Source organism: Simochromis diagramma, unplaced genomic scaffold, assembly GCF_900408965.1.
Source record: "Simochromis diagramma unplaced genomic scaffold, fSimDia1.1 OVJJ01000682.1, whole genome shotgun sequence".
NCBI lineage: Eukaryota > Metazoa > Chordata > Actinopteri > Cichliformes > Cichlidae > Simochromis > Simochromis diagramma.
In genome coordinates, this window is record NW_024387359.1 from 1,509,290 (window position 1) to 1,521,772 (window position 12,483).

The window sequence follows — 12,483 nt, forward strand, 5'->3', positions numbered from 1 at the left end:
GCCCCCGCTCCCAGCGCCTGTGGCTCTCATCTGTCCAACTCCCTCACTGTTTGTGTCAGTCATTGGTGCTGTCAGACACCACCTCTTGATCAACACCAGCACTTCTGGTGCTGTTTCCTTTCATGCTCACAGTTTTTTATTGATAACTTTACCCTGATTAGACTGTTAATACAGTCAGTCTGATATCTGGAATATTTTTAGCCAATGGCTAGCGGATGCGTATTTAATTATTGGATCCTTCCATATTTCAGGTCTGAATTTCTTGCTATTTTCATTATCAGTAGGAAACTTTTAGCCATTTAACAGCTGATGAACGCAACTTGGAGCAGGATTATTTATGCTTAAGTTCCACATTCCCATCATTGTATGTCATCCGTTAGCCAGCAGAGACTCCTTCAAGTCAAATACATCAAATATTCAAACACACAAAAATGTGAAAAACCTAATGTACCATCTCATTCTCACTCCCATCCGCTGACATGATGTCACCCAGATTCACAGCTGCTTGAATAATGATAAAAGACAGTCAGGCTGCGAGACACTGAAACACTGTTTCATCATTCACAGCTACTAAATCAGCGAGTCCAGGCACAAGACATCTGTTGAAAGCTGATTCCTTATCAGCCTTCCAGCGCGATTTGCCGAACATCTGGAGTTTCTGAGGACTTTGGCATAGTGTGCACTGGAAAACTCGCAAAGAAGGCTAATTTTCTAGAATGTGTTGACACTTACAACTTCAGGCCAGGTGATCTATTGCAGCATAACATGAACTTTGAATGAATGTGGTGCACATGAGGGAAACCAGAAGACAGCATCTTTAGATTGCTTTTCATTAGAAGTCGACATTTGAAATTGCAGGAAACGTTTTTCTTTATAACCAATATTGAGGAAAGAAATCATTTTGGAAGCTGACCGTTTGCTAAGCCCTTCTGGTCTACACATGTCCTGCTTTAAACTCACAATTTGTGCATGCAATTTGTGATCATGCTGGCAAGGTTTTTCTTGAAATTTTGTTAAATATTTCAAACAATGGGTCCTTGATTTCAGCTTAGAATAAACAACAGCAGGCTTCCGTGGAAATGGCTTTCATAATCCTAGCTAGCTTTGTGAAAAATCTGTAAATAGAGAAGCAGCTCATATGTAGGAATGGGTACAAAAACCTGGTATTAAACAGTCCCCAGGGCTAAATTGTATATGGATGGAAATATCAACAAGTAGTGGTGCAGGCTTAAAATAGCTTGATGGTGTTGAGAATTGAATGCTCAAAAGTGCAGTTGCAGTTTGCTGACAGTGCTCGTTGTCACAAATGCAAGGGGTGTTTTGCTTCAGCTTTTGACTGCCTGACCCTTCTCCAGGTATGTACCCCAGAGTGCACTTATTATTTTATCCTAAATATCCTAAATGCAGGTAGCTACTAGCAAGGTAACTGTTAAGGACGCGTGCATTCCTTGCTAATGGTATTAGCTTAGCTTTCATCTGGCATAAAATTAGCAAATATTAATTAGTGAATGTGCCATTTGAGATAAATGTATTGGTTTTCTAACATAAGCCTACAACATGTTCATTTGTGGCTAGCCACGCATGCTAATAAAAGGCGCTAATATGAGCGCAAAAAAAAGAAGTATTCCTTCATACTTCATGTGGAAAGGTAGCATATGACTGTGCATTTACATACGAATGATCTGCTAAATCAGTGAATGTTTAAAAGCAACTTGATGTTCAGTGTGTCCCAAACTGAGCAGCATTTGTTTGGGTAATGGAGTTATAAACATGACATTTTATGCAAATTCTTGTGCACGTTTGCAAATCTGCTTTTTATTTGCAGATTATGTGACGTGCATTTCTCATCCCTCTTGGAATACTAGTAGCAGTCACTACAGGAATGACAAAACGTGTGACACATTCTTTTCCCTGTATCTATTTCAGTATTTCGCCTTTTTTTCACTTCAACACACCACATTGCTGGACGCACACATCATTTCTGTTGTAACATAGTGGCAAAGATCAGGTCTGCTGGTTAGACTAAACAACAGCATTTGAGTGGGATTTGCTCTCGATCATTAATCATCCTGACAGCTTGAAAAACAACGTTTCCTCCTTAATGACTGTATTTGAGTAATCACGTCTGCTTATTTCCATGAAGCTTCTCTCTCTCTCTCTTTCTCAACCAGATAGCTCTCTCTGCCTTGCTTTATGTTGCCGTCCACATGTGTGTATTTTGGAGCCTTTTCTTTGACCTCCCAAAGTCTCCGGCGTGGCGTCTGCTATGGGTCACACTAGCCAATTATGGCGTGTTGTGTTCGTGAAGAGGGTAAAAACCACGAGGAATGAGAGAATGTGGCTGTGAGGATCCAGATGCGGAAGGCAGAGGATCGTGTCCCCCTCTCTCCATGTGCCAAAACCACCGGCAGCCACTGCTGGCCTCCAGGCCTCCACTGGTCACTGCCAAAGCACGTTTCTCTGTTAAGCACTGGGTTTATGATGCATGAGAGCTGACAACTGATCTAGGAGCCCTTACAGCTCAGCCAGATAAAAACCAGCTGGGGCCATGCACATTAGCAGAGAAGCCATAATTGCATTTGCCCTCTTGTACACCACTAAACTCATTCTGTTGACTTAAAAAAAAAGCCATAAGGCAAGAGAGGTCTCAGTAATTCTTTTTTTCAGAAATAAAAATACCTGCTCCAGTGCAGGCAGATTTATTGTTGGATGTGGGTAATTTAACATACGAGTAGTAGTGTAGTGGATGGGGTGACAGAGCTTTTATTCTTTTTTCTTTAAGCAAGAAAAGTGTATTTTCAACATTTCTCCCAGCCTGTGGGTGGATGTAAGTGATGGGTTTATGGTGGTTTAGAAACATCAGTACAGCATGGCTGACATCTGTGTCCGCTTTATTTTTGGACTGCTTGAAAAGCCCTCATAGTCGGATGATGGATGAAGTGATAAAGTTGGAGAGAAGACAAAATGAAAGCAGAGGAGTCCATTTCTGGGAAACAGTGTGTGATCTGTAACTCAGAGACGAGTCAGAAAAGAAGCATCGGGGCAGATGTTTGTAATTTGTGACTACGCCTAATGATTTTAATGCAGGAAATTTCACAGCGTCTGACATCAAAGGAGAAGACACAACAAAAAATTCTGGAGATCAATCGATCGATTAAAAAAAAATCTGCATTTTTAAAATCTAATTTCTCCCAGTGTTTCATCTGCACCGGTTTGGGCTGATAGAGAGGTTAGAGGCTTGTCATGTAATGAAGGGGCAGCTCCACAGTCTGTCACCATTAATCATCAGGGCTGTCAGGCTGCTCCAAGGACTCACTTATATCAACCAGAATAATACCAGAAGGCTTTTTATACATTACAGCGAAATGTGTTCGCAACACTGGTTTTAAATTAGAGTGCTAAATTTAAAAACAAAACAAAGATGTCTGCAACCAACACATTGGAAAAGCAGCGCTGTTATGTGATGGATGAAACCATGGGTAAACCATATTGTTTAAATATAGATGTAATAGTCAGTGGGTGCCCTCCATCTCCCCTCCTGCTGCTTCTCAGTTCCCTTTGCACAGAACATTTCGTCCCCCCAAAAAAGGTTTGAGGAAAAAATAAATAAATATAATGACTACTCAAAACAAACCTGAATCAGTGGTTAATAAGTAAAGTATGTTTACAATGTTTAAAATGCAAAAACTGCATACATTGTGTCCCTTTCTATGAAGATTTCATACAGTCAGCAGCTCTGTGAGGTTGCTGCAAGTCAGCGCACACATGACTGTGTTCACTGACTTTTATACAGTCAATGAGCTGTGCCAAGTGGTACTCTCCAGAGATAAAAAACATGAACCCAATGCAGAAGATCCTCTCGGTGCCATTTCAGGCTGGCTGCTAAATGGAGTCATTGTCCTTAGACTCCCATGTTAAAACGTTCAACTATACAGCATAAAAAAAAAGCATATTAACAACCTGAATACAATTTTTGGCCTCTATGTATAGTCTTCCCATGTGTAACACATCTCAGCGAGTTTTTTGTTGTTTTTTGTTAACAACACATCCATCTGAATACTGGAGTTGGGTGCATGACCGCATTGACTGACAGGTGATAGTGCGGTCATGTGTCTGCTAGGCCTCATCCACTATGTTGGAGCATTTTTAATGGTTTATCTGAATAATACTGTGATGTGCTATGTGGTGCAGACCATCCTAGAATTTACCATAAAACTGAAATATTTCATTAGTCTGTTACGTGGCGCTAATTAGCCTGTATGTTTGTTAATGGTTTTGCTAACCAAGCTAGCTAACGCTAACTGAGACCGTCCAGCTTCTTAATTCATGTTATTTAGTTGCAGTCAGGGTTGCTGTCTGTAACATCCTGCAGCTAGAAAGCCTTGGTGTGAGGGCCATCGCTGAAGAAAGAAGAAATGTTGTGCACGTGGTTTGTTGGCTTTGCAAGTGATGGTGCAGCTGCTGCAATGGGCTGATAGAGGGGAACAGTCACGCTCCTTCGTGGAAAGATCAACCATAACCTAACCATCATTCACTGCTTCATTTACTGACTCATTCATGCAGTGAGTCTTTTTTTCCACACATTTATTGACTTCAAACTTGGACATCAAGACATCAGTGGAATAAGATGTCTTTATCGCTGTCTAGTGATTTTCATATGTGGGTAGAAGAGGGTAAAGTGCTGCAGACACAAGAAAGCAAAAAAAAAAAAATCTGGCAACAAAACAGTGTGATTTCTCTGGAATCTACTATAGTGCAATATTTATTAATTCTTTCTTTAAATTAACAGTATTTTATGATAATGCATTTTGACATTTTTTTATATTTTATATGTTAAATAAACGGTACAACTGGCCAAACAAGTGGAAGGATGGTTTAATGCTAGCATCTTAAACTGTTTGTATTGTTGCATTTGATTGTGAGTTTCTGAAGAAGAAAAGTTGAGATTAGAATTATTGCACATATTAATTAGATTTTTCTTTTAAAATTAGATTTAAAAAACCATTACAATGTGGTTATTTTTTTAAGAGCTGGGCGGGACTCAAGACCTCTGTGGTTACTGAATTATTTTCATAGCATTTTTCTGTGTTTTTATAATGAAAATCCTGTCAGAGATTTCTTCCTGTTAAAAGGGAGTTTTCTCTTCTCACTGTCTCCAAGTGCTTGTTCATAGATGGTTGGCTGGATGTTGGGGGTTTCTCTCCATGATTTTAGTGTCTCTACCTTACAATATAAAAAAGCAACTTGAAGTGACTGTTACAATTTGGCGCTATATAAGTAAATTTTAATTGAATGTCACTTGCCTTATTTGAATTAGTTGATTTAGATCTAAACTTTTATCTATATATTAAATTACAGAGAATTTTGTTTGTTTTTTGTAAGCTAGCTAAACAGGCTTCAAGGTATGGTGGACCTAAAATGAAAAATTAGAAAGAAATAAAGAATATTTCACAAAACAATAAAATGGAAACATATCCTGAATGCTTTTGTTTCGTGAAACCATGTTCTTCGTCTTGTTTTGTTTTGTGTAATGATGCTGTTTGTCTCACCTCCAGGTCACCGCAGAAAAGTTATTGTCTGTAGAAAATTGTTTGGTAATTCATCCCATAGGTGTTGAGTTGCTCTAAATCAAATATACTAACCTCATGGGGCCACTAGGAAAAACAAATTACCAGTGTCACCAGGATTCATTGCAAAACACCCCCTCAGTGTCCTGTGATAATATCACAGCACTGGACTGGTTCAGTTTGCCTCGGCATTAGTAAATATAAAGTCATAGTGTAATTTAAACCTTAATATTTGAAGACTGTAAATGTGTTTAAACACCAGATTGGATATTACAAACGTAATTAGAAGTTGCCAAAAGCCGCTCTATATTTTTTAATAACTTGTGGTGGTGAATGAGTTATTATCACTGTTGTAGAATGAGCTAAACATCCACTGGGGGTTGAACCCCCTAACATTTTTTGCTACCCTAAACTAATACAAAGTGGATCTGCTGATATTTTGTGACCTCAAATTTATAACTGATCTTTAATATTAAACTGAGGTGATACATTTCACAAGGAAAGAGTTAAATCTAAATTTGGGATGACAAAATGTTAAGAGGTGTTTTCACCTCCGAAAGAAATAAAAAACTGGCTTCCTACCCTTCAGCAAAAAGAAAGACGTGCGTGGCCTTTTTCCGTTTCTGGCCTCTTGAATAATTTCATTAAACCATTTTCAAGCAAATGAGTAGAAGATTACCACAGAGGCAGGTGATGTTGCCTCCTGGTAACATACAGATATCACTGGTCACCAATAGGTGGCATCCCAATCCAACGCCATAGCATCTTTGCTACAGTAAACACAAGTGACTGATAACACCTGAAGAGGAAATGTGGAGAGAAATCCAACGAAAACAACTCAAAATATCCTGGAGTCTGGCACTGAAAGAGAGAAGTGAAACTTAACTGGTAACAACTGCCAACTTATTTCTTAGAGCTAATAAACTAAAGTGTGTCTGTTTTCTGGGGCATATCTGACAACATAAAACACTCGGGGGGGGGGGGGGGCTGCCGAACTCAGACAGCCCCACAACAGCAAGTCAGACCACTGAAACAGGAGCGCTCTCTCTTGTTACAGGCCGCTTTGACCCCTCTGGGAGCCTTGTCAGAGTTGTGATTGACCAGCATGGGTCATCTATACTTTGCCAAGGGTGTCACGGAGTCATGTTGCTAGGAAATGGCATATTACTGCTGCCAATCACGCGCTGGCTGCGGTAACCTGAGCAACTGTCAGGGCTCCGTCTCGATCGCACGGAAAGCTGCTGCTAGTGGCTACAGTGTATATACATTACATTTCGACAGGCTCGACAGGCACAAATGTCGCCATTTTTCACGAAGCGCACTTGAACGCTAAATCTGGGAGCATTAAATCAGGATGCTTTAGCTTGAGGTTGACACGGAATAAGCTGGAGCTCAACGGTAAAGCACACCCGACGTCGTCAATCAAGTAACTGTTTTCGCTGCAAGAATAGCTGCCTGTACACATCTGGATCACCTATACTGTCGCCTCGCTGACATATATGCTCAGAAGGGTTTACGCCTGCCTTTCACCACTTCACTTGTTTTTCCTTTAAAAGGTAGGAATCTGCAAAGTGGCAGAACTGGTCTGGGAAATGTTTCGGACACTTTTCTTGTCAGTACTGATTTTTCTGAGAAGTGCTGACATAAGTAAACGTCTTGTTATTAATCAAGAAATATCATTTGTCAGGTGTTGGTTGTCAAGTATTTCCAACAAAGGCAACACAGTGAATTAAGCCTTGGGTTAACAAATGCACTACAAAAAGCTAATAAAGAGAAATCTTTGACTGAAAGCCATTCACATCAGAAATGAAGACAACAAAATATACATCTTCAGTGTTATTTATTTACTAAAATATGACCTCCCCTTTCATTGGATCCCACCACAGGGTGCTCCAAGTTTACAAAAAATATCACATCTCAGTCGATTTGCCGTGTGAAAATAAAAACAATCAAAAGAGGCGAGGAGCTCGGAGAGAGATGTGACTGTAACATTCATTCTCGGAGAAGTTTTAAGACACAACGCATTCCACACCTGCCGTGTGTGCACTTGAAAACGAGGAGAGATTTATGTGGTAAACTTTACAGTCAGCTCCCCTTTTATAAAATAAATACAAGTTCTCAGTAGGAATAAAAGGAAAAAAAAAAACAAGGAACCAAAACAGATGATCACAAACCACGGGGGCAAACCAAGTGTGTGCACTGCGCTGAGCTTACAGGCATCTGATGCAGGGAGAAAGCCACTGCAGTCACACTAACACCGATCCCGATGCTGGAGCTCGCTGCCATTTCAAAATCATCATCATCAACATTTGCAACGAGAACCCTGAAAATCCCAGAGCTGTCACGCAGCGTCCATCCATCAATCAGGCGAGTCCACAGGGCGGCAAGTGTCCTCTCAGAGCAGTCGCGCCTGCTGCAGAAGCATCCGAGCAATGTGCAGATATGCAAGAGCTGCGTGTCCACTGAATTTTAGCAGTAGGTCCTGGTTTAAAACAACAAATCTTGTATAAACAGATAATGTATAAAGAACCAAGAAAAAAAAAGATGAAGATGCTCTCAAGTTAAAATCCAGGAGTCGCAAGTCCCTCCCAGTTCCACTTGAAGCTGCTGCGAAGTCAGAGGAAGCAGCAAGTTGCAGTGATTAAAGTTAAAGTAACCATCAAGACGTTTTGGGGAGGGTGCTTATTAACGTCCTGGCTGAGCAGATGAACACACACTCAATATGAAGCGACAGCCAGCAGATACTAAGCTTAGCATACAGGCTGAAGATGGAGTGAACTCTGTGAGGGGCACGTGTTAACCTGCTCCTCAGCTAAAATCTCTGCTAGCTCGTTCAGTATTTTACCCCTTCTCCATGCTAAGCTAAGCTAAATGAACTGGCTTCATATTTAAAATAGAAATTCGCCAGCGGCGTCAATCTTCTCATCTGACTCTTAGCCAGGAAACAAATAAGCATTATTTCCCAACACGTTGAACCATTCCTCTAAAGATTTAAGTAGGTGGTGCATCACTGGTATCCCAGAGCCGACGCAGACCCCAGTCTTTGACTGTAGAGTGCGTAATGAGGGTAGTATGGACCTGTGGTGGGCAGAGAGTGCAGGGAGATGGAGGAGGGTCCAGAGGGGAGATGGACCTTACTGTAGGGGTGATAGCGAGCCAGACCCAGGCTGGGGGGAGCCCTGAGAGAAAGAGAGCTGGGCATGGAGCCTGGACTGTTCTGATGTGGGAGGTGAAGGTGGCAGGAGGCAGGCCCTGAGGAGGAAGCAGAGAGCAGCTTACTGTCCATCCCCACCGGCAGGGCTGTGTGCGTGCGGAGGTGAGCCAGGAGTTCGTCTGACGTTGCGAAGCGCTTGTCGCACGGCCCTCCGGCTGAGACCCAGTTGCAAGCGTGTGGCAGGGGATCGTTGGGGAGCATGAAGCCGTACGTGTAGAGGGGATGAGAGAGGGAGGAGGATGCACTGGATGACAAGGAGCTTTGGTGGAGAGAGTGGAGGGGGTGGGAGGGATACACCAGTGGGAAGCTGGATTTGAGGGTGGAGGAAGGGTCGTGGATGCAGGAGTTGCAGTTGCTTCCACCAAGATGGGATACACTTGGGTAACTTAGACAGTAGGGGTCCCTGCATAAACCCTGCATGAAGGAGGGAGGGGAGGCGCCCGTAAGAGGGCTGGAGCTTGGGTGCTTTCCTGGTACGCCCATGCTGCCCACACTCAGGCTCGACTTGGTCGGGTCCAGCCCAGGAACAAACTGGGATGGGTAGCCTGCGTAGCCCCCCACTACAGATCCATGGTAGCCCATATTTGAGGAAGGCAGAGGGAAGAGCGGCTGGCTGGTCTTATAAGGAGAAATGGGCGTAATGTGTCCAGGGCCAAGGTTAGGCTGGGTGGGCTCTGCTTTGCCTGCGTCATGGTTGGAGCCTCCGTCAGAGCTTCCGTTACTGCAGTTTGTGCTGGCCCGAACGTGACTGGAGTTAGCGTGGTGCGGGCTGTCCGTGCTGGCCTTGTTTACCTCAGCGTCTTTTTTGGGATTTATGTTATTGTTGTTATTATTATTGCTGCTCGTGCTGGTGGGACTGCTCTGGTCACGTGCAGATTCACCAGTGGGACTCTGGGAGTGTGGGGCGTGCTGTCCACCTGGAGAGTGGCTCTGTTTGGAAAGCTGCTGAGCATGTCCCGGTGGGGTGCTGCTCCTGGCTCTGGAGCTGGGCGACACAGCGTGAGGCGGATAGGACTGCTGGCCACTGGTTGAATTTCCATTAGCAGTAGTGCTACTGCTGCTGGGCACCCTGAAGCCGACTTTGTCACTGCCGGAGCCGCTGCTGCTGGTGGCTCCGTCTCTGCGACATTCACCGCTGCCTTTGTTGTAGGGCTTGAAGCTGGATTTGTCCTCCAGGGCGTGGCGGTGCTCGCCGAGCTTCAGGCTGGAGACAGATGACCGACTGCTGGGCTCCTTGTCCCCCTGACTGCAGGAGGAGTTGAGCTTGGAGGAAGAAGGAGGGTCCGGTTTACCAATTTGAGAGCAGGTCTGAGCAAGCAGGGCAAGGGGACTCTTCTTTGCATCCAGCTACAACAAAATTAAACAAGTTTTACTACATTTTTTAAAGCTTTCCAAAAAATCTAAACAACAAAACACCCAGAAGTTTTGTGTGACTTAGTGTAGGCCTGCTGACAGTTATTATGTACCAAATGCTTTATTGCTCTGTGCATAAAATGCCAGAGGGGTCTTTGTAACTTCCTAGAAGTCAGGGGGAGGTGTTTAAGCTTTAAGCTTCAGATGATTACAAATAAATCAGCATTTTTAAAGCATAAAAACAAAGAAAGAAATGCCTTTCTGTAACATCGATTACACTGCACTCAGTGCCTTTGTTCTTTAGGAAAACATCTGACATTTGAGAACTTCACCCTGTGCTCTGGGAAGGTGGGATGGCTTCTTTTAGACACTAAAGTAGGCTAATACAAAAAAAGCTATTCACTTAAGTGAAAATAATAATAATTATTATTACATCACATGTTAGCAGACAACAAAAGCAAGAAAAGGATTTGATTATCCAAAACAATCTTCATTAACTTTAACAATTTATCAACAAATCAGTTTTTAATTTTGGAGTAAATTGCGAATAGAATTAAATAGATATCAGTTTATCGCAGCGCGTGTGTGTGTCAGCGTGTGGAGTTAAAAAACACAGACCACAGCATATTATCAGCTCCCTGCAAATGCGGGATTGTTTTTATCTGTTGTCATAGCAGACTTCAGCCCTGTGTTGCGACATATCCACAGATCTGCAGTGTAAGAACAGTCCTCTCTACAAAGGAACGCAAAAAAAATAAATAAAAAAAATAAAAGTCCATAAATACCTCGATGCTCACTGGTGCGGGTGTTAGAGGCTGTAAATATTCCGGGTGTAGCAAGTGTCCGGTGTGCGCCGTCAACATCTTGATAACTCGGATAGGAAGCCGCTTTGCCTGTCGAAGTGGGTCCAGAGGGGTCAACAAAGAGAGCGCAGCACCGGGACGGGACTTCTTAGGAACGCTGGTCTCACTGAGCTCGATCCGCGCGCTAACTCGATCAGCAGCTGATCCTGAAGGGAGATATTTCATTGGAGAGAGGGCGCAGGGGGTGGCCGTGGACGTGTGTTACTTTATTAAAAAAAAAAAAACTTGTAAAAAATAGTAATAATAAAATAAAGGATAAAAATAATAATAAATAAAAATAATGATTCAAAATAGGTTTGGTAAATATAATCCAGCGGACATGAAATACAGACGGGCGTCCTTAAATGTCCCGAAGGACGGAGAAGCCTTTCAGCCCCAGTGCGCTACTTCATTTGGAGCATCCTCGTCCCAAACACGGCTCCTGTATTCCGACTTCAAACCCCACAAAATAAAAAAATAAATAAATAACAATAATAATAAAGTCCACAAAGAAGAGCACGGTGTCCTTTCTGGCAAGGCGCAAACGAGAAAAGAGCCACTTGAGAGTCCGAGTGCTCGGGAAACGTCCCACTGCGTGTCTCCGTGCAGGACTTCAGCAGCTCACTGATCACAACTGGCGGACTTCAAAGTGCAGCAGCCGCCGTCCGTCCGCTGGGTGGCCGCATCGGTAATAAGCGGGGCGGGGAGGACGTTCGTGAAGGCGGAGCCACCTCGGTCTGCAAGTGACGATCGTTACTCTTTTGATTTGTTTATATGATCATCCGTGGTGGGGAGGGGTGTCACAGGGTATATTTACTCAAATACTATACTGAAATATCATTTTCAAGTATGTGGAGGATATGGAAAGCCACGAGTGCCAAAAATGAATTAAACGAATAAGTTATGAAATATTTAATTAAATGTGTCCCGAGTTTATTAAATTGGGAAATAAATAATTGATGATTAAATAATTATTCGTAGAATTATTTGATTAATTCATCATCATCATCATTTATTTATATAGCACTTTAAAAACACACCTGGTAGACCAAAGTGCTGTACAATACTAATATGCACATAGTAATAAAACCAGACATAGCAATAAAATTAAAAAATAAAATAAAATATATAAATATCAGTTACCCACAGAGTTAAAAGCCAGGGAATAAAAAGAGGTTTTTAATAAAGATTTAAAAACTGGCACTGATGTAGCCTGTCTAATATGGAGAGGAAGGTTATTCCAAAGCATCGGTGCTGCAACAGAGAACACTCGGTCTCCTCTAAGTTTCAGCCGTGACTTTGGCACCGAAAGCAGCAACTGCTCAGCTGACCGAAGGGAACGAGTGGGGACGTGGGGCTTCAACAAGTCAGACAAATAAACAGGTGCCAGACCATTTAGAGATTTAAAAACCAATAAAAGGACTTTATAAAAATCGTGCCGCAGCATTTTGCACTAATTGCAAGCGTGACAAAGTGCCCTGCCCAACCCCTATTAAAAGAGAATTGC

At 42.6% G+C, this 12,483-nt stretch overlaps 1 protein-coding gene across 1 annotated transcript; it reads right to left on the reverse strand.

Annotated features, from left to right (window-relative positions):
* Window positions 1-7,390: 7,390 nt before the first annotated feature.
* LOC120718686 (zinc finger protein 703-like) lies at window positions 7,391-11,669 on the reverse strand. The gene is made up of 2 exons (XM_040007312.1): window positions 10,920-11,669; window positions 7,391-10,128 (listed from the first exon to the last, which is right to left on the reverse strand). The coding sequence occupies exons 1-2, from the start codon at window positions 11,160-11,162 to the stop codon at window positions 8,575-8,577; spliced, it is 1,797 nt and encodes a 598-aa protein (XP_039863246.1). The 5' UTR covers window positions 11,163-11,669; the 3' UTR covers window positions 7,391-8,574.
* Window positions 11,670-12,483: the final 814 nt, after the last annotated feature.